Consider the following 22420-nt stretch of genomic DNA (forward strand, 5'->3'; position numbering starts at 1 on the left):
CGGTGAATTTGACAATTATGCACTGGAATCAGAATCAGGCTTATTACCAGTGACGATGTTGTAAATTTGTTGTTTTGTGACAGCAGGACAGTGGCGGACATAAAATACGTAACAATAAAATGATAAATAGTGCAAGGTTGCGTTTGTTCATGGGTTCACGTACCGTTCAAAAATCTGATGGCAGTGGGGAAGAAGCAGTTCCTAAAACGTACTTCGACAGTGCCCTTCATCAGGACTGGAAAGGAGAGGGGCTGTACCCCTCCCCCCGACCCACTTCCTTTCCAGTGCACAGATGAAGGACCTCGGCCCGAACAGCCGACTGTTTACTCCCCTCCCCTCCATAGATGCTGCCTGATTCGGCGAGTTCCTCCAGCATTTTGTGCGTGTTGCCCTTTACAGTTCCCTGTGGACTGATCTTTTTTCTTGCTGCACCGCTGCAGTTCTCAATCTCCACCGCCGCCAGTTCTTTGAACTCTGCAACCTTGCTATTTTCTCTCTTCCCACTCCTCCAGCGTGTTTGATCTTTAATATTATCATCCAGCTCTGACAAACGGATTATTCCCTTCGGACTCCATTATTTTTTTCCTCTCCGATATTGTCCGACCTGGTGTGTTTTCTGTTTCCATTACTCCCCCAGCAATTCCTCACCAACTTATGCTAAACTTCAGAGCTGCACAGGAGCTCCGAGTTGAGTTGCAGAATTGAACCAAGTACCTGCAGACAATACATCATAGGACATCTGCAGCATAATATTGGTTTTAACGACGGAGTGAAAGTGCTAGCAAGAATAAATCCTTTGAGTGGCCCGACAGCATTAAAGGGGGGATGCCTCCTTTTTGTTTGCCGGAAGCCGCACATGCGCAGCCTCGGAGCACTGCCCCTTTAATTAGCGGCTTTGTGGCGGCTGCGGGCTTCGCGTGTCGGAGCCGAGTGCGCGTTGGCTCTTCAGCTGGAGCCGCGAACATCTGGCAGCTCTTCATCCAGCGGTGCGACTTCTCTCGCCGACTTGTGCTTGTTTCTGGGTGTTTAATCCGATTGCTTCCTTCCTCTTGGGGGGGGGGAGGAGGGGAAGAAATACAGCCTGAATTCTCTCATGATGTGCAAACTCGTACCTTACGGCGCTTGTGCGCTCTGTTATTCCTCTCAGCGCCTTTCCACCTACTTTTGCCATCCTCGCACTGCTCAGGACCCGACGCACGGTTTACCTGACGCTTGTCCGATTTAACTGAGCGGTGACTGTCTAAATTTTCCACCCGACTTTCTTTTTTTTCCAAAAAAAATCACCGGAGACTTCCCTGTGCTCCTCTTCGGAGGTGAAATTAGTTTATTGACCTCGGGCTGCCAGCTGGAAAGGGGGAGGGGTGTCGTTGGCCGCTGTTTAGTTTCGGGGTGGTGGGGGGTTTTGCTTGGAGTGCGGGCGGTGTAATTTGTGCAAGCCGAATTACACAGGTTAAAATGGCGGCTGGAACTGGCGGTGGGAACCCTCAAAAGAGACCGAATCAATTCAGCTGGAGTCCGGGGTGGTGGGCGGCCCGGGACGGACTGGACCCGTGTAGGTACTGTGTCTGCTATGCCCTGCTCTACCTCGTCCTCTCGGCCCGTGTGGGGCTCTGCCGAGAATGCGACAAGACGACGTGCGTCTATGGGATCTGTGTGAACGGGAGCTGCATCTGCGACCAAGGATGGGTCGGTGATCAATGTCAGCACTGCGGTGGCAGATTCAAGTAAGACTCGCTGATTTCACATACGCATGCGAAAAGAAAACAACCCTTCTCTCTACTCCTTTCCAGATGTTTTCTCATTTTTAAAGTGCTTTCTCAATGTTAAAAAGTGTTTTCCCATTGTTGACCTCTTTTCCCGTCTCTTCAGATTGTAAGTGGCATATTTCAGTGTAATGGGGTTGTAATGCCCAGCCGGTACAGGTTGTCGGTTTAGGAATACCCATATAACTTGCATATTGTGGCTTCCTGTACAATTTGTAAATTCCAGCCTTCGGACTGTTGTATTATTTCTACCACAGGATCAGAACTTTGCTCTTAATCATTGGTGTAAACCTGTCTTAAAGAAAGGTTGACGCAATATTTTATAATCATATTCAAAAATTTCAGCTGTATTTTTGATTTATAAAGCAGATTGTAGGTATATATTTAGGGTGTTGCAATGTGTGGAGTATTGTCAAGAAGCAAAGTAACCTTGAGTGCTATTGTGGAAATTCTATGACAAACAGTATTTTTATATTCTCTCTATGACTGCAAAGTTTTTCTGTTTGTCTCATTAGAATGGTGCTTGATTATTTTTAACACAATTACAGCCGGTTCTTTCATTGTAATCTTGAATCTATAATTGGTTGGTACCCAACAAAACCTTCATTGAGTATGGTATAAAGGTGTTTTTTTCTCTCTCTGAAGTGATACTCTAATTGTATATTCATAGTTCTAACTATGCTAGGTATTTTAGATTGAGGGCTGAATGGATTTTTTATGTTGCTCTGAGCAAACATTGTTTATACTCAGTGAATTGACTTGAAGTGTGCAGATTATCGATGCTGCATTTTTATTCTTGTATTAGGACAATCATTCTGATTTCCCCATTGTAAGTGGTATATACTTAGGTCACATTGTGAAATGTATGCCCACAATAAGCATTAGCAAATGAGAAATATTCCTTTGATCAGTGAAAAGTGAAAACAGCTGAAACATAGGAGGTTTCATTCCTTTTGCAAGTGTGGCTGTGTTTTACTGTTTCGCACATAATTGATTTCTTACCCCCTGCTAAAATTATCTTTGCATGCTGGGCAGAGCCCTTGGGTAGTTGATTTCCAGATGACCTGCTCCAAGGGATTTGCTTGAGCTACTGCTTAGCTGAGTGCTAGAAATTCTGAACAGTGTTGTCATGCCTGAATTAGTACTTTGCTTGCATTTTGCCTGATCCTGTGTTGAAGCTCCCCAAAAGCAGCTAAATAAGACATACAGCCAAGTTCTGGTACTCTTACAGAGTATTATTTTAATTGTGCATAATGCTTGCAATTTGAAAACTATCTCTATTTCCTTCCATTTTTGACACTGGCGATGACATGCATTTGGTATTTCATCAGATTATTTTTGTCACACTAGGAAAATGGGTCAAAATGTATTTCCCAACATCATCAAGGTTAAAAATAGTTGCAACTGGGTTCTGGGAATCTTCCAGTTTGAAGGGAGATAAAGAATAGAACGTACTGTTGTGCTGTTGTGATATTCCCATTCCTGGGATGAGAACAATTGTACATTTGCTTAATTTCTTTTTTGTGGCACACAGTAATAAGAATCCACTAGTCTAATACAGAAAGCAAGGTTCATTTTATTGTCAAAGTATGTGTGTATATTTCTGATATTTGTCTTCTCCAGATGGCCATGGAAACAAAACTCGCAGACCCTAGAATCCCCCACCCCCTCCCTGCAGGAAAAGAACATCAACAATAACAATCCCTGACCCCCCTCTCCCACAGGAAATAAAACAACAGCAGCAACAAAGCTATACTGTATAGCAAAACTTTATAGAAATCTTCGATTGCTTTTGCTGTAGTTTATTTTCTAAATGGTTAGGTTGCAAGGTTTCAATACAGTAGATGTGGAGAGGATGTTTCCTGTGGTGAAGGCGTCTAAGACCAGAGGACACAGCCTCAGAATAGAGGGTGTCCATGAAGAACAGAGATGAGAAGGAATTCCTTTAGCCAGAGAGTGGTGAATCTATGGAATTCGTTGCCACAGGTGGCTGTGGAGACCAAGTCTTTATGTATTTTTAGGGTAGATATTGATATCTTGACTAAATGGGGCATGAAATGATGTGGGGAGAAGACAGGAGATTGGGGCTGAGAGGGAAACGGACCAGCCATGATGAAATGGTGGAGCAGACTCAATGGGCCAAATGGCCTAATTTTGCTCTGATATATCTTATGGTCTTGTACGAGCAAGGGCCATGAGGCTGTGGCAATGGTTGCAATCTTTGGAAAGCATATATTAGAAAAGTATGAGACCTTTCTTGCCTTTGGGTGATTCCAGTGCAGTTTACCTTACAACTGTCTAAATGGGTTTGGCATTGGACATTTGCCTGAACCTTTTTAATGCGCAGCCTGTTTAAGATGCATGGTCCCACAAACAGCAGAGAGATGATGCTTAGTTTTCATAGTGAAATGTTGGCTGCAAAGGAAATGAAGATCAGGACAAATTGCCATGCTTCTCTTTAAATTGTGTCAAGGAGTTTTTAAAAAAAAATCCACCTGAGGGGTAGATGGGGCCTTAATATTCTTCTCTGAAAGATAACATCACTGACTATGCTGCCTCGGTAGTGCTGTGTTTGTGTCTGCAGAGTTCAGTTGTTCTTCAGACTGGAATAGCATAGATCCATTGTTTCAATGGGTCATAATTTAAAGTGTGATATTAAACTAATCACAAAATTGGATTGTTTGAAGCTTGTTTTGAGTTGATAAACTAAGGTGAGTTGTATGGCTTGACTTACTAAAAAATTCAGCAGTATTTTTAAACCAAGTTTCTGTTCTGTGTCACTGTTGGTAGGTACTTGGTTTTTCTAGAGTTCAAGTTGTTTTCTCTTTCACCTATTCAACTACAAATATATGCTCAATGGAAATTTCGTCAAAGTATATTCTCCCCAGCCCTGTCTTAAATATTTGTATTTAATATGCAGCCATTTTGCGCTAACAAATAATTTGCAATATCCATGGGTGTTGTTCACTTTAACTTAGGAATTTTTGTTTTTCTTCAGACTAAAACATTTGTTTTTGATATTCTTATCCTGGGTGGATGAACTTTTACATTTCTATCTATTGGTGCAATTTCACTTGGATATCTCTAATTTCATTTTGGAGCAGGATAAAATTTTCACTTCGTGAAAATAAAATAAAGTGCAGATATAGGAACTATTTGTCTTGGCTTATGAGCTCTATTGTGTGCTGTCAAATCTTCCTTGTGTCAGCAGGTAACTAACATGCTGAGAAGCATTTTTTTTTTGTTTAACCTGCCAAACAAATTCATTTGGCTGTATTTGACGAAGACAGCAAATATGCTCTTCATTTCCCAAATAATGTGATTATTTTAGGAGAGTATGTGCTATATTATAGAAAGGTGAATAATGCTGATGCACTTGGTTTTCCTGCTTTTTTTTTAAGATTGTATGTGTATTTGTACAAATAATATCTCAGTTGGGGGTGGAGTGGGTGGTGTGGTATTGATTTACATTTAACTTGCACTGTTAACTCAATGCTGTAATTCAATACAAAGTAATAGGCTTCTGCTTTTATCAGCAATTTATTGTGTGCACACATTTTGCAATGTCAGCGTGGTTTACTTTCTTAAAAGTGGACTGCCCTTGGCTTAAATGGACATTTCACGTTCACGTTTAATTGTCATTCAACCATTATACTGGAATATAGCCAAATGAAAGTTTCTGGGCCAAGGTGCAAGTCACAGGAATATAGCACATATAATTGTGATAGCAGAAAACCTACAGTTACAAAAAATAATAATAATCATACAGCTGAGGTCCCTGAGTGTCATGAATTGTAGATTGATGGTGCATGGATGTTGTCTTAGAGCTACGTTTCTGCATGGAACTGCTGCAGGTTTGTTCTTATCTTTCGCAAGTGCAGTTGCAGACAAATGCAAACTAGCTCGTCTTCCACCGAGTGAACACTGGAGGGCAGGACCTTTTTGTAAGATGTTGGTGTGTTTGGAATGTAGCAGCCTATCGGAGGTCCAATGGAAGGCGTTTTTCTCTTTGTTTAAATGACTTCTTACATTGCAAGATGATGCTGCTCACGAAGAACTTCAACTACTGCAGGTCTACCCCGTCACCTAGTTGCTGATTGGTGGAGGGACTGGACTGGGTGTGGACTATGTTACTGCCTGCTACAGGAAGGTATCGAAGGCGTCTGAGTTGGTGCGCAAAGGTGACTTGCAATGTAACATCAAGTAATTGTCTTGGACGTTTCTGTAGTGAGGACCAGGCCTCAGGCCACAAGCTTGCCTGATGCTGCAGTCCAGGAGAGGAGGTGCTGGAGACAGCGTAGTGTGTCACCCATATTCGGTTGGGGGCCGGCATCTCCTGTTGGCACTACCATCCAATGTTTGGTGAAATTACAAGCTGGATTGCGCGTATATGTTTGCATATTGCTGAGAACTGCTTTTTCTTGCTGATGGCAATTTACAAGGCATGTCACTTGGGGACTTAGATTATGTATATTTTTCTGTGACGGTATGTTTACTTGTTATCTTATATGTGCCAAATGTGCCTTGTGCTGTGTATGGTTTGCACCTTGGTTCAGGAAGAATGGTATTTTGTTCTATTCATGTGTAGTTGAATGGTAATTAAACTTGAAATCTGAAATATGAACTTGAACTTTGCTTGGGGCCACTGTGGCCACAGTGACTGAGCATGCTACATCTTACTGGATGTAACTGAGTATATGGTGTGGTGCGTAATGAATATTAATACTGTTATTCTGAAGTGTAGTTCTGATTATGTAACAATGTTGGTCAAATCCTGCAAACAGCAAGTGAAATGAATAATTGAAACTGTTTTGGTGATTGAGGGAGGAATATTGAATAAGACAGTTGCAATGGGACTTTGTATTTACTTTTTCTTAGGCCACTGAAACTATTGGCTATGGCAAGGAGGCAACAATGCTGATAAGTAGCTCTGCATTTTGTGTTGACAACACTCTGAATCAGTGGTGCTATTGTGTACCCAGTCTTTTGATGTTATCTCTATTTTTGCACTGGTAACTCACAATGTGGTTGCTGGAGTTGCTTTTCTTTTAAGGATCCGTACAAGAAGAGTAATCTTTTATGATCCAATGTGATTCTTGACTTCTGTATACATCCCACATTAAAGAAGCAGAACAGTGGCAGCTCAGTGAATCAAAGTCATGAATAAATCCTTACTGACTGCAAAATAATATAATGGTTGTGATTAAAATCAACTGGAAGTCCCTTGTCTTGGTTACTGACTGAAATGTGCTCTAGTTTATATTGTTATTGGAATATCTAGATTCTAATCCATGCAGTAAATGTTCTTGTTTTCCTTGCATTTCTCTGAAGACCATTGGAACTAAATTCTTGGCTTTGTTTGCTTTGAACATATGGTGTAAAGTGAGTCTCTGGCTTCTTCCCCTTCCACTGTTTGCCATTGGACTCATTGCGAAAGGCTATCTTCCAAACACTTGTCACCTGTAGATCTTCAGAGGTCAGCCCATATTGGGCATGGTTGAGTTCTAGTTCTTTGGAAGCAAATGTTCTTAAAAATAGCTTTGTCAGTGCTTTCCTCATTTAACAAAGCACTTTAAAATTTATTTTTATTAATACAATGCTGAATACTTGTACTTTGATAACGTACTTTGAACAGTCCCTTCTGGTCCTTCGAGCTGTGTCCCCTCCAGCAACCTAATGATTTAACACTAGCCTAATCACTAGACAATTTACAATGACCAATTAAACTTCTAACCGGTACATCTTTGAAATGTAGGAGGAAAATGGAGCACCCGGAGGAAAAAACACACACACACACACACACACACACACACACACACACACACACACACACACACACACACACACACACTTGCTTATAGAGGGTGCCGGAATTAAACTTCAAACAAAAAAAGGGCCCAAGTCAAAGTCAAAATTACGTTGGAGCTCACTCAGTAGTCATTCTTCCACCATCGATCTCCTCCGAACGTCACCGCCCTTCGGACCCTCAGATCCCAGTCCACTCCATCCGGTGGTCTACCAGCTCTCTGCAAGCGTGTCTTCCCTCTTTGTCTCTCCTTGACAAAAGACCGCGAAAAACTCAGCTCCCAGAGGCATGAGAAAGAACAACAGTTCTTCCATTGGATAGCCACTGAATTCCAAAGTCCTGTTATCTCTAGTCATAACCCAAACATTGCTGCTACAGAGAAACCATTACCTGAACAGTGGAACATTACATAGAGGCCATTATGTTAGCCTTAGCAGTGAAACCTTTACAGTGTGTTACACTCTTCTGCTTTTTTAGATGTAATTTTAACTTTTTGTTGTGTGACCGTGATTCTATTAGGGGCATATGAAAAATGGAGATTTTTATTCCTGCAGTAAAATTTTAAGTTCTCCTTGCCAAGGTCACGCATTTCTAATTCCCTGAATTATCACTGTTGAATGAATGAGTTTAAAGAACGGCTCTGAAGCAAGGTCTGCTAGAACTTTCTTGAATAATTTAGAATAACTGAAACTAATTGGTTATTGCAAAATTGTGTAAAATAGGCATGAGATTACAGCTTTGAAAATCTCACAATGCTAAAATCGATTCTAAACCCTAAAGATCCAAAGTATACCCCTGGATAAACAAGATTATACATTTCATAATTCAGAAATGGAAATCACATGGTAAAGATTAGATTAGCTTCATTTGACACATGTACATCAAAACATGCAGTGAAATGCATCATTTGGATTAATAAGACCATAAGATACAGGAGCAGAATTAGGCTGTTTGGCCAATCGAGACTGCTCCGCCATTTCACCATGGCTAATCCAGTTTTCCTGTGGCTCCAATCTCCTGCCTCCCCCATCCCTTCATGCTCTGACCATTCAAGAATCTATCAACCTCTGAACCTCTGCCTTTAAATATACTTAAAGACTTGGCCTCCACAGTTGCCTATAGCGACAAATTCCACAGATTCACCACTCTGGCTAAGGAAATTCCTACTCGTCTCCATTCTAAAGGGATGCCCCTCTATTTTGAGAAGTGTCTGGTGTTAGAATTCCCACCATCCTCTCTGCATCCACTCTATCAAGGCCTTTCGCCATTTGATAGGTTTCAGTGAGGTCACTCCTCATTCTTCTGAATTCTATTGGATATAGGCCCAGAGCCATCAAATGCTCTTTACATGATAATCTGTTTAATCCTGGAATCATTTTCGTGAACTCCTTTGAATCCTCTCCAGTTTCAGCACACCCTTTTCAAGGTAAGGGGCCCAAAACTACTCAATCCTCCAAGTGAGGCCTCACCAGTGCTTTATAAAATCTCAACATTGCATCCTATCTTATATATTTTAGTCGTCTTCAAATGAATGTTAACATCACATACGCCTTCCTCACCACACTCAACTTGCCCAAGGACTCCCAGGTCCCTTTGCATCTTAGTTTTTATTGTGTTTTCTCTCCGTTTACAAAATAGTCCACCCTTTTATTTCTTATACCAAAGTCCATGACCATACACTTCCTGACACTGTAACCCATCTGCCATTTCTTTGCTTGTTCTCCTAATCGAAGTCCTTCTGTAGGCTCTCTACTTCCTCAAAACTACCTTTCTCTCCACCTATCTTCATAATGTCTGCAAACTTTGCAACAAAGCCATCAATTCCATCATCCAAATCATTGACATATAATGTAAAAAGAAATGGCCCTTAACATAGACTCCTGTGGGAGTGGAAAAGCTAGTCACTAACAGCCAATCAATCACTACTTTATTCATGCTGGAATCTTTCCTGTAATGCCATGGGCTCGTAGCTTGTTAAGCAACCTCGTCAGGCACCTTGTCAAAGGCCGTCTCAAAATCCAAGTCCACAACATCAACTGATTTTCCTTTGTCTATTTTGCTTCTAATTTCTTCAAATAATTCCAACAGATTTCGGGCAAGAGGAAGCTATGGCCTATTTTATCATGTGCCTCCAAGTACCCCGAAAATACATCCTTAACAATCAACTCCACATCTTACAACCACTTAGTCTAAATGGCCTATAATTTTCTTTCTTCTGCCTCTTTTTGAAGAGTGGAGACATTTGCAATTTTCCATTCTTCCAGAACCATTCTAGAATTAGTGATTCTTGGAAGTTCATTACTAGTGCCTCCACCATCTCTTCAGCCACCACTTTCAGAACTCTAGGGTGTACGCTACCTGCTCCAGGGACTTGCCTACCTTCAGACCTTTCAGTTTCCCAAGAACCTTCTCCCTAGTAATGGTACCTTCACACACTTCATGACCCCTGACACCTGGAACTTCCACCATACTGCTCATGTCTTCCACAGTGAAGACTGGTGTAAAATACTTATTCAGTTCATCTGCAATTTCCTTGATTTCCCCATTAGTATCTCGCCAGCATTGTTTTCCAGCAGTCCAACATCCACTCTCGCTCCTCTTTTACATTTTATCTATCTGAAGAAACTTTGGGTATCCTCCTTGATAGTATTGGCTAGTTTATAGTAGAAAGTTTGTGAACCCTTTAGAATTTTCTCTGTTTCTGCATAAATACGACCTAAAGTGATCAGGTCATCACACAAATCCTAAAACTAGACAGAAATCCTGATTAAATAAATATAACCCAGAAAAATTACACTTCATTTATTTGAGAAAAATGATCCATATTATATGTATCTGTTGGAAAAAGTATGTGAACCTGTAGGATTATCAGTTCATTTAAAGTGGAAATTAGTCAGGTGTTTCAATCAATCGGATGATGATCAGGTGAGTGTGGGAGCCCTATTTAAAGAACATAAACCTGGGTCTTCACTATCAAAGTTTCATCTGCACCTCGCAGGTTTTTGGAAGTGTGCCATGCCTTAATCAAAGGAAATTTGAGAACCATAGAAAAAAAAGTTGTTGCTGCTCACTAGGCTGGAAAAAGATACAAATACTAAAGAGTTTGGGCTCCTCCAATCCACAGTCAGCCAGATGGTGCACAAATGGAGGAAATTCAACACCATTGTTACTCTCCTCAGGAGTAGTTGGCCAACAAAAATCACTCCGGAAGCAAGCATGTAATATTCCAGGAGGTCACAAGGAACCCCAAGGTAACATCTAAGGAGCTGCAGGCCTCTCTTGCATTGACTGTCAGTGTTCATGAGTGTCATCAGGCAGACACTGAAGAACAATGGTGTGCATGGCAGGATTGCAAGGAGAAAGCCACTACTCAACGAGAAGGAACATTGCTGCCTGTCTAAAGTTTGCTAAAGACCATGTGGATAAGCCAGAAGACTATTGGAAAAATGTTCTGTGGACAGATGAGTCCAAAATAGAACTTTTGGCTTAAATGAGAGTTGTTTGGCAAAAAGCAAACACTGCATTCCAGCATAAGAACCTTATCCCATCTGTGAAATATGGTGGTGGCGGTGTCATGGTCTGGGCTGGCTTTGCTGCATCAGGACCGGGATGGCTTGCCATCATTGCTGGAACTATGAATTCTGAATCGTACCAGCGGTTTTTACAGGAAAATGTCAGGGTATCTGTCCGTGAACTGAAGCTCAAGAGAAAGTGGATCATGCAACAAGACAACGACCCGAAACACAGAACTCAGACTACCAAAGAATGGTTAAAGCAGAAGAAATTTCACATTTTGGAATAGCTGAGTTAAAGTCCTGACTTTAATCCTATAGAAATGTTGTGGAAGGACCTGAAGCAAGCAGTTCATATAAGGAAGCCTGCCAACATCCCAGAGTTGAAGCAGTTTTGGAAGGCGGAATGGTTTAAAATTCCTCCAAGCCAATGTGCAGGACTGATCAACAGTTACTGAAAACACTTGGCTTAAGTTATTGCCGTACAAAGGGGGTCACATCAGGTTACTGAAAGCAAAGGTTCCCATATATTTTCCAACAAATACATGTAATATTGGATAATTTTGCTAATAATCTTAAAAAAAAAGTAAACATTTTTTGTGTTATTTATTTAATTGGGTTCTCTTTATCTAGTTTTAGGACTTGCCTGAGAATCTCATTACATTTTAGGTCAAATTTTTGCCTGTCCTTTTGATACAGTGTGTATCTTTGGACTTAAAGCTCCCAGCTGTAATCTTCTTTCAGTCCTGATTCAGTGATGCCTACAACATCATCCATGCCAATCTGTAACTGTGTGACATGTTTATTGACCTTATTCCATTCACTGCATGCATTCAAATATAAAACCTTCAGAACTGTATTTACCTTTTTCAATTTTGTCCACCTTTTATGCTGCAATTCATCTGGTTGACTGCAATTTTGCCCTAATCATCAGCTTTTCCTTGCTAGGTGTTTCGCTACACATGCCTCTGTTTGTAAACTAACTTCATCTTCAGCATGAGCATTCCAGTTCCCATTCCCCTGCTAAACCCACCTGAACAACTCTAGCCAACCAGTCCGCAAGGTTGGCCCCCCTCAGGTTCAGGTGTAACCCGTTCCTTTTGTTCAGGTCGTACCTTCCCCAGAAGAGATCCCAATGATCCATCCATCTGAACTCCTGCCCCCTGCATCAGTTCCTCGGCCTTGCATTCCACTGCCAGATCATCCTATTCTTGCCTTCACTGGCACATGGCACAGACAGCAATCCAGAGGTTACTACCCTGGAGATCCTGTTTCTCAGCTTTCTACTTAGCTCCCTAAAATCTCTCTTCAGGATCTCCTCACCTTGTCTACCTATGTCATTGATGCCAATATGCATTAAGAGTGCTCACCCTCATCCTTGAGAATGCCATGGACCTATCTGAGGCATCCCTGATTCTGGCACCAGGGAGGTAACATGTCATTCGGATGTCTTTATCATGCTCACAGAACCACTTCTCTGTTCCCCTGACTAAGGAATCTCCTATCAACATGGTAGTCCTCTTCACCTCTCTTCTCTTCTGAGTCATAGCACCAGAGACCTGGTCAAGCTGTCTCCCTCGGGCAGGTAGTTCCCCTCAATAGTATCTAAAGTTGTATACTTATTATTGAGGTTAACAACCACAGGTGTACTCTGCACTGGCTGTGCATTTCTCTTTCTTCTCCTGACAGTCACCCAGTTACCTGTCTCTTGCAACCTAGAGGTAACTACCTCCCTGTACCTCCTGTCTGTCACCTCCTCATTCTCTTGTATGAGTCAAAGGTCACTGAGCTGCAGCTCCAGTTCTTTAGTGTGTTCTCCCAGAAGCTGCAGCTCTGTGCACGTGGTGCAGATGTGTTTATCTGAGAGAATGGACGTCTCCCAGACTTCCCATATCCCACACACAGTACAAAACACTGCCCCAGAGCCATTCACTGAACATCTGTGCCCTAGTAGATGAGAATGGAACAAATAATTACAGAGAGAGTAACTTCCAAGATGCTTTGCCTTGATAAGCCAAAGCCACTTTAAAGTCTGGCACACTCAAAAGAATGGCTGCTCTGCTTGCACTTGTATTTTTTTTGGCCCTTTCTAATGAATCCCTCTTGCTGATTGGTCGCTGTTCAATTCAGAAACTGCTGTGAAACTCTGCCTTTAAAATCTTGATCACTGTCTTGATTTTTTTAAAAAAAGGCTCTTTTTAAGCACCCCTGATATACATTGTTCGACGATGACCAACACACCAAGGATATGCTGGGGCAACCCGTTACCATACCAAGTGTCACCATGCTTCTACTGCTAACGTAGCATGTCCACAACTTAATAACCCTAACCCGTACGTCTTTGGAGTAGGTGATGGATGTAACGTGAATGGAAGGAAGAAGCCAATGATTGGGAACAAATGCAGACTGAGCAAAGAGTCAAATTGTACCACAGAGGCAAAATTCAAAAGGGTGAAGAATGCAAGACTGAAGGTGATATATTTAAATGCACATAGCATTTGGAATAAGGTGGATGAACTCGTGGAACAGTTAGAGATTGGTTGGTATGACATTGTGGGCATCACTGAGTCTTGGCTGAAAGAAGGCCATAGTTGGGAGCTTTATATCGAAGGATGTACTTTGTATCAAAAGGATAGACAGGAAGGCATAGGTGGTGGTGTGGCTCTGTTGGTAAGAGGTGGAATTGCATCTTTAGAAAGAGGTGACGTGGGGTCAGAAAATGTTGAATCTTTGTGGGTGGAGTTAAGAAACTGCAAGTTTTAAAAAAAAATACGGGAATCGTATATAGGCCTCCAAATAGTAGCCAAGAAGTGGGTTGATATTGAAAAGGAAGCTGGAAAATGCATGTAATAAGGGTAATGTCACAATTGTAATGGGGGACTTCAATATGCAAGGGGATTGGGAAAATCGGGTTGGTGTCGGATCGCGAGAGAGGGAATTTGTTGAATGACTATGAGATGGCTTTTAAGAGCAGCTTGTGCTTGAGCTTACTCTGGGAAAGGCCATCTTGGATTGGTGGTGTGTAATGGCCCAGATATTAGTTGGGAACTTAACGAAAAGTAACACCGCATACAGTGGCCATGTTGTGAGCTCTGTTCCAACTTTATAGTGTTACGTACCAGCAGCAATAGATATGAAATTAAGTCGGGTTTTTATAGATAAACAATGAAATTTATTAACCTCTGCTCAGAAACGTAGAAAAGTAAACAAATGACTAACTTAAATGGAAGTTAACGGTATTATGCATCTATAGCTATCAAACAGTCATACTTAGAGACAATTCTTAACAGATCTTACTCAAGCACAGTCTTAAGGTGGTAGTTTAAGAAGTCCAAGTGATTCATGGAATAAGTGAGAGGAGCGACTTCCCGAAGCAGCGATAATGCGATTCTTGAAGAAACCGTTGACGCTGATCCCAGCCGAGAAGTACCTTTTCCGAAGAGACTATGAAGAGTGAGTTTTCTCAAAGTAGCTGACCTTTCGCCAGAGTGGTCACCACACAACACCCAAACCATGTAAGGGTTAACAAAAGTGCATGCCATGTATGGATTGTACCAAGTGTCAGTCACACCCGAAATACACCGAATGCTGCTGATTAACCCCAGTCCTTTGGGTTCATTTGGCTCTCGCTTGCTCTCTGGCTCTCTTTCACGACGATTGTGTAACCACCGACTGTGACTCCCCAACAAAGTGACTCCCAACAATCGGCGGTCCCCCTTTTTATACCAGTGGGATATGCCATCATGTGAGGCTCACAGGTAACAAAGTCGTGGGACACTCAAGGGAATCGATACTCCTGGGAATCACGAGACACTCACGGGAATCGATACTCAAGGGAATCATGAGACACTCACAGGAATCGATACTGCGGACAGGTAACAATAGTATACTTTTAATTTCTGTGGTTTCCTTAGGCAGTGATCATAATATGACTGAATTTGTACTGTAATTTGAGAGGGAGAAGCACAAATCACATGTATCAGTATCACAATGGAATAAAGGGACTTACAGATGAATGAGAGAATCTTGCCCAGGAGGTTTGGAAGCGGGTATTGGTGGGGATGATGGCAGAGCAGAGGTGGCTGAAGTGAGTGGGAAGTTGGTTGATTGGGAAGCTTTTAAAATCCAATAAAAGACAAATTAAAAAAAAAAGCTATAAGAAAGGAAAAGATGAAATATGAGGGCAAACTAGCCAATAATATAAAGCAGGATACCAAGTGTATTTTTTCCTCCAATTATATAAAGAGTAAAAGGGAGGTGAGAGTTGATATTGGACCACTGGAGAATGATGCTGGTGAGGTGGTAATGGGGGACAAAGAAATGGCAGATGAACTTAATGGGTACTTTGCATCTGTCTTCACTGTGGAAGACACCAGCATTGTGTCAGAGGTCTGTGAGTGTTGGGGAGCAGGAGCCAGTGCTGTTGCTATTACAAAGGAAACTCAAAAGGTCTTAAGGTGGATAAGTCACCTGGGTCAGATGGACTACATCCCAGAGTCCTGAGAGAGGTTGCTGAATAGATAACAGATACATTTGTCATGATCTTTCAAGAATCACTTGATCTTGGCATGGTTGCGGAGGACAGGAAAATTGCAAATGTCAATCCACTCTTTAAGAAGGGAATGAGGCAAAAGAAAGGCTAACTAGCCTATAATTTCCTAACCTCAGTGGTTGGGAAAGTGATGGAGTCTATTATTAAAAATGGGGTTTCCGGGTACTTGAAGACTAATGATAAAAGAAGCCAAAGTTATCATGGTTTCTGTAAAGGGAAATCTTGCCTGACAAACCTGTCAGAGTTCTTCGAGGAAGTAACCAGCAAAGGAGAGGTTGTGGATGTCATTTACTTGGATTTTCAAAAAGCATTTGATAAGGTGCGAACATGAAGATGCTTAGCAAGATAAAATCCTATGGCGTTACAGGAAAGATACCAGCATGGATAGAGGAATGGCTGACAGGCAGGAGGCAGCGAGTGGGAATAAAGGGAGCCTTTTTTTGCTTGGCTGCCAGTAACTAGTGGTGCTCCTCAGGGGTCAGTATTGGGACTGCTACTTTTCACATTGTTTGTCAATGTATCTATGGTTGAGAGGGTGAACAGCTTTAAGTTCCTTGGCATAAACATCATCGAGGATCTCATGTGGTCTACATACCGGCTGTGTGGTAAAAAAAAGGTACAAAGCACCTCTTTCACTTCAGATGGTTGAAGTTTTATGGGCCCCCAAGTCCTAAGAATTTTCTATAGGGGTGCAATTGAGAGTATCCTGACTGGCTGCATCACTGCCTGGTATGGGAATTGTACTTTCCTCAATTGCAAGACTCTGCAGAGAGTGGTGCATACAGCCCAGCACAACTGTAGATGTGAATTCCCCACTATTTAGACATTTACAAAGACAGGTGTGTAAAAAGAGCCCGAGGGATCATTGGGGACCTGAGTCACCCCAACCACAAACTGTTCCAGCTGCTTCCATCCGGGAAACGGTACTGCAGCATAAAAGCCAGGACCAACAGGCTCCGGGACAGCTTCTTCCACCAGGCCATCAGACTGATTAATTCATCCTGATGCAACTGTATTTCTATATTATATTGACTGTCCTGTTGTACATACTATTTATTATAATTACTATAAATTGCACAGTTAGATAGAGACATAACATTAAAATTTTTACTCATGTATATGAAGACTGTAAGTAATAAAGTCAATTCAGTTATTTAGATAATGGAATTGATGTCTCTGTGGCAAACTTTCTGAAAATGCAGATGAGCAAGCAGGCTAAGAGATCCTCTTTGGACCAAAACTGAGGAGTGGCTTCTATGACTTCTCTATTTTTATCTTGTACTTTGGTTTTATCTTTATTTGTATTGCACTGTATGTACTGCTGGTATCATTGGTCTGGATCAGGACAAGAGGATGGGCTATGCAGTTTTATTCAGATCAGCATACATAATAAGTATTGTCGCTTGTGCACATTAAATGGATGGGCAAAGGATACTAGTTAGAAGCTGAAACCAGTCAAAGCAAAAAAAAAAGCCTAATTTTCAATATGATTATAGCTAACTCGTTTAAGCTTCTAACTAATATACTTTTTCTAGTTCATGGGAATTGAATTTGTTCTGAAGATCCTTTGTTTTAAAAAAAATAATCTGACAGAATTTACTCCCAAAATGTGCTTCATTTCAAATAATTGCTTATAATCTGTTTTGGAGTGATCTGTCTCTCTCCCTCAATGCTGTTGGGAATAGCGCCACAGCAAGATTTAATTGATGTGGATATAATATTTATGATGTGTACTAGTTTCTATTTGTAGATCTGATTGCTCTTTTTGGTATTATTTTAAATTGGGTGGTCTGCAGATGATGAACACTGAGCTGAACAGTACTGACATAGGTCTTTTGATTTTGAGTTTTATATTCTGTGTTTTCACGCATTTTCTTTGTTGCCATTTGCGCAATTTTTTTTGCACATGTGGGGGTAGCGTGGTTGATATTTCTCTTTGAATGGGTTTGCTCTATGGTTTTTTGTTTTGTGGCTGTCTTTGGGGAAAACAGATTTCAGGGTTATATATTGCACACATACTTTGATAAGTATACTTTGAATCTTGTTAGCTGTAGGTATCTTCTCCTTAGTTGGGAGAGGAGACTTGCCAATGTGAAATATTGATTGACACTCTTCAGTAAAGAAACTAAAGTTAGCCTTAAAATGTAGGTTGATGCAATATTTCTCTAAAGTGAAGGTACTAGTGCAGAATTGTAATTGGGGTTAAAAAAAAAACTCAAGGTCTTAAGTCAAAGATTCCAGAATTAATACTCATAATATTCCATTTTACAGGGAAGGTGTAGTAGTTTAAAAGTTCTGGTAAGCTCATTGCAGGTAACAGAAGCTATATTACAATTTTATGAATTCAAAATAAATTAAATAGAACATCTGGAAAGTTTTTAAAAAAAAACAAACTTTGTTTTGTAGGAGCATTGTATTAGATTCTGAATAATTTATTCAATCCATAAAGCATAAATATATGATGTACTTGCACCTGTATTTTAGAAATGTGGCTATTTTAATTTCCTAAGCTCTGTCTTGTAATTTTGATTCTATTTTCTTTCTTGTAACTAGATCAATATTTGAGTTCTTCCTGATTTGGTCACCTTGGTGACAGATTCTAATGTCCACTGACATCTTCTATTAAGCCCATTGACTCTCATAACTACCTCGACAATACCTCTTCCCACCTTGCCACATAAAAAATGCCATTCCCTATTCCTAGTTCCTTCATCTCTGCCGCATCTGCTCCCAGGATGAGGCTTTCCATTCCAGGACATCTCAAATGTCCTCTTTCTTTAAGGATCGTGGTTTCCCTTCTGCCGTTGTCAATGATGCCCTCACCGGCAGCTCCTCCATTTCCTGCACTTCGGCCCTCACCCCATCCTCCCGTCACCACAACAGGGACAGAGTTCTCCTTGTCCTCATCTACCACCCCACTAGCCTCCGGATCCAGTGCATTATCCTCCACAACTTCTGCCACCTTCAACAGGACTCCACCACTAAGCACATCTTTCCCTCTCCACCCCTCTCTGCTTTCCGCAGGGTTTGTTCCCTCCGCGACTTCCTGGTCCACACGTCCCTCCCCACGGATTTCCCACCTGGCACTTATCCCTGTAAGCGTAAGTGCTACATCTGTCCCTACACCTTCTCTCTTGCCACCATTCAGGGCTCCAAACAGTCCTTCCAGGTGAGGCAACACTTCACTTGTGAGTCTGTTGGGGTCACCTATTGCATCAGGTGCTCCCGGTGCGGCCTCCTCTACATCGGTGAGACCCGACGCAGATTGGGGGACCGCTTCGTCGAGCACCTCCGCTCCATCTGCCACAACAGACAGGATCTCCCTGTTGCCACCCACTTCAACTCTGCTTCACATTTCCATTCAGATACGTCCATACATGACCTCCTCTACTGCCATGATGAGGCTAAACTCAGGTTGGAGGAGCAACACCTCATATACCGTCTAGGTAGTCTCTAGCCCCTTGGCATGAACATCGAATGCTCTAACTTCCGGTAATTCCCTTCCCCTCCCTTCCCCCATCCCAGTTTCACTCTACCCCCTCCCCCAGCTGCCTATCACCTCCCTCATGGTTCCGTCTCCTTCTACTACCTATTGTGCTTTCCCCTATTCCTTCATCTTTCCTGCCTTTCTCCTCCCCCACCCCTTTATCTTCCCCCCTACTGGTTTTTCACCTGGCACCTACTAGCCTTCTCCTTCCCACCCTGCCCCCCACTTTCTTTATAGGGCCTCTGCCCCTTCCCTCTTCAGTCCTGACAAAGGGTTCCAGCCTGAAACGTTGACTGATCGTTTCCACGGATGCTGCCTGAACTGCTGAGTTCCTCCAGCGTGTTGTGAGTGTTGCTTTGACCTCAGCATCTGCAGAGTATTTTGTGTTCTAATGTGAATTCTTCCACTTCCACTTCTAATGTCCTTCCATTCCCCCCCACCCCACTGTTTTCTACTAAAGCCCTAGGTTATTTCATTGAAATATGAATTCTGGAGGTGCCCATGTTTATTGTGAAAGATGCTCAACAAATATTTCATAGTTAATTTGAAATAGGGTTGAAGATGAATTATAAAAAAAATTGTGCTGCTTGGCAATCATAAAATACATCAAATTTCAAAGTAAGTTTATTATCAAAGTACATACATGTCACCAAGTACAACCCTGAGATTCACTTTTTGCAGGCATATCAGGTAAATTCAATAAATATAATAGAATCAATGGAAGACCTCACCCAACAGTGTGCAGGAAACAACTGTGCAAATACAAAATGAAGAAATAATAATAAATAAGCAATAAGTAACAACATGAAATGACTCCTTGAAAGTCAGGTTGTGGGAACATTTCAGTGATGGGGTAGGTGAAGTTAGACTTATTGTCATAGAGAAATACAGCACAGAAACAGGCCCTTCAGCCCAGCTAGTGCATGCCAAAACCATTTAAACTGCCATTGACCTTTACCGGGATCAGAGCCCTTCCCTATCCCTACTATTCATGTATCTTTCCAAGCTCCTCTTAAGAAATCGAACCCGTATACTGGCAGCTCATTCCACACTCTCACGACCCTCTGAGTGAATTAGTTTCCCCTCATGTTCCCTTTAAACTTCTGTCCTCTCACCCATAATCCATGACCTCTGTATTCCTACCCAGCCTCAGTGGGGGGAAAAAGCCTGCTTTCAACCTTGTTTACATCTTTCCTGTACATAGGTGACCAAAACTGCACACAATACTCCAAATTACAGCTCACCAAAGTCTTATACAACTTCTACATAACATCCATCTTCTGTACTCAAAACATTGATTTTTGAAGGCCAATGTGCCAGTCCCATTCCCAATCTGATATGTCTATCCACGACCTCCTCTACTGTCAAGATGAAATCACACTCAGGTTGGAGGAACAACACCTTATATTCTGTTTGGGTAGCCTCCAACCTGATGGCATGAACATTGACTTCTCTAACACTCTGTTAATGCCTCACCTCCCCTTCGTACCCCATCCCTTCCTTCCTTCCTTCCTTCATTTATTTAAATTTTTTTTCTTTTTTTCCTCCCTCTGTCTCTCTCACTATAACTCCTTGCCCATCCTCTGGGCTCCCCTCCCCCTTTCTTTCTCCCTAGGCCTCCTGTCCCATAATCCTCTCCCTTCTCCAGCCTCATTTCCCTTTTGCCAATCAACTTTCCAGCTCTTAGCTCCATCCCTCCCCCTCCTGTCTTCTCCTATCATTTCGGATCATTTTGGTGTCACTGCAAATTTGCTGATCCAGATCATTCATATAGATGACAGACAATAAAGGACCCAGCACCGATCCCTGTGGCACATCACCAGTCACAGGCCTCCAGTCAGAGAGGCAGCCATCTACTACCATTCTCTAGCTTCTCCCACAAAGCCAATGTATAATCCATTTTTCTACCTCATCCTAAATACTGAGTGAGCTTCTTGACCAACCTCCAGGACCTTGCTAAAGTCTGTGTAAACAACATCTACTGCCTTGCCTTCATCCACTTTCTTGGTAACTTCCTCAAAAAATTCTTAAGATTAATAAGACATGACCTACCATGCATGAAGTAATGCTGACAACTATCTTTAATCAGCCCATGTCTATTCAAATACTTGTATATTCAGTCCCTTGGAACACTTTCCAATAACCTTATCATAACTGACGTAAGACTCAACGGCCTATAATTTCCTGGTTTCTGTTTTGAGCCTTTTTAAAAAAATCGCGGAACAACATTGGCTATCCTCCAATCTCCTGGTTCCTCTTATGTGGCTAAGATATTTTAAATGCCTCTGCTAGGGCCCAGGTAATTTCTGCACTTGCCTCCTGTAGAGAATACCCTGTTAGGCCCTGAGGATTTATCCAGCTTGATTTGCCTTAGGGTAGCAAACACTTGCACCTCTGTCATCTGTACAGGGTCCATGAAGTTGATTGCCACTTCGTCTCACTTCTATAAACTCTGTATCCATCTCCCATGTAAATACAGGTGCAAAGAATGCATTTAAGATCTCCCCCATCTCTTTTGGCTCCACACATAGGTTATCTATAGCATCCCTAAGGATTCTCCTTTGCCTTGTCTGCTAGAGCAATTTCATGCCTTTTAGTCTTCCTGAATTCTTAAGAGTTCTCTTGCATTTCTTGTACTCCATAAGCACCTCATTTGTTCCTACCTGCTATGCACTCTTTCCCCCCCCCCCCCCATTAACCAGGGCTTTAGTCAGCATTGTAAATCTTTGGAATTTGTTGCCATGAGCCGCTGTGGAGGCCAAGTCATTGGGTGCATTTAAGGCAGAGCTAGATGGGTTCTTGATTAGCCGGGGCATCAAAGGGTATGGGGAGAAGGCAGGGGAGTGGGATGACAGGAGGAATTGGATTAGCGCCTGATTGAATGGTGGAGCAGACACCATGGGCTGAATGGCCCTACTTCTGCTCCTATATCTTACGTCCTTGTGGCTTCAGTATCTCTTAAACCAAGATTCCCTATACTTATTATCTCTGCTTTTTTTTCTGACGGGCACATACAGCTTTGTACTCTCAAAATTTTGTTTTTAAAGGCCTCCCGCTTATCAAGTGCACCTTTGCCAGAAAGCAACCTGTCCCAACCCACTTTTGCCAGGTCATTTCAGATACCATCAAAGTAGGCTTTTCTCCAATCTAGAATCTCATCCCACTGGTTCAAGCTTGATGGTTAAGAATGTTTCTGAACCTGGAGTGTGAGTCCAGGGGCTCCTGTACCACCACCTTGATGGCAGCAGGGAGAACAGAACATGTGCTGGGGGGCAGGGGGGTTCCCCTGATAATGCATTC

General features: G+C 42.0%; 1 protein-coding gene across 10 annotated transcripts in view; it reads left to right on the forward strand.

The window, feature by feature from the left end:
* Positions 1–914: 914 nt before the first annotated feature.
* Positions 915–22420, forward strand: part of atrnl1b (attractin-like 1b) — a 1086143-nt gene continuing 1064637 nt past the window's right edge. For all 10 annotated transcript variants that reach the window (XR_010021036.1, XM_063072023.1, XM_063072026.1 and 7 more), the window contains exon 1: positions 915–1724. Coding sequence is in view for 9 of the 10 variants with exons in the window: in XM_063072023.1 (XP_062928093.1) it covers positions 1456–1724 (269 nt within the window). In the remaining variant the exon portion in view is untranslated. The remainder of the gene's footprint in view (positions 1725–22420) is intronic.

This window comes from Mobula hypostoma, chromosome 19 (genome assembly GCF_963921235.1).
Source record: "Mobula hypostoma chromosome 19, sMobHyp1.1, whole genome shotgun sequence".
Classification (NCBI taxonomy): domain Eukaryota; kingdom Metazoa; phylum Chordata; class Chondrichthyes; order Myliobatiformes; family Myliobatidae; genus Mobula; species Mobula hypostoma.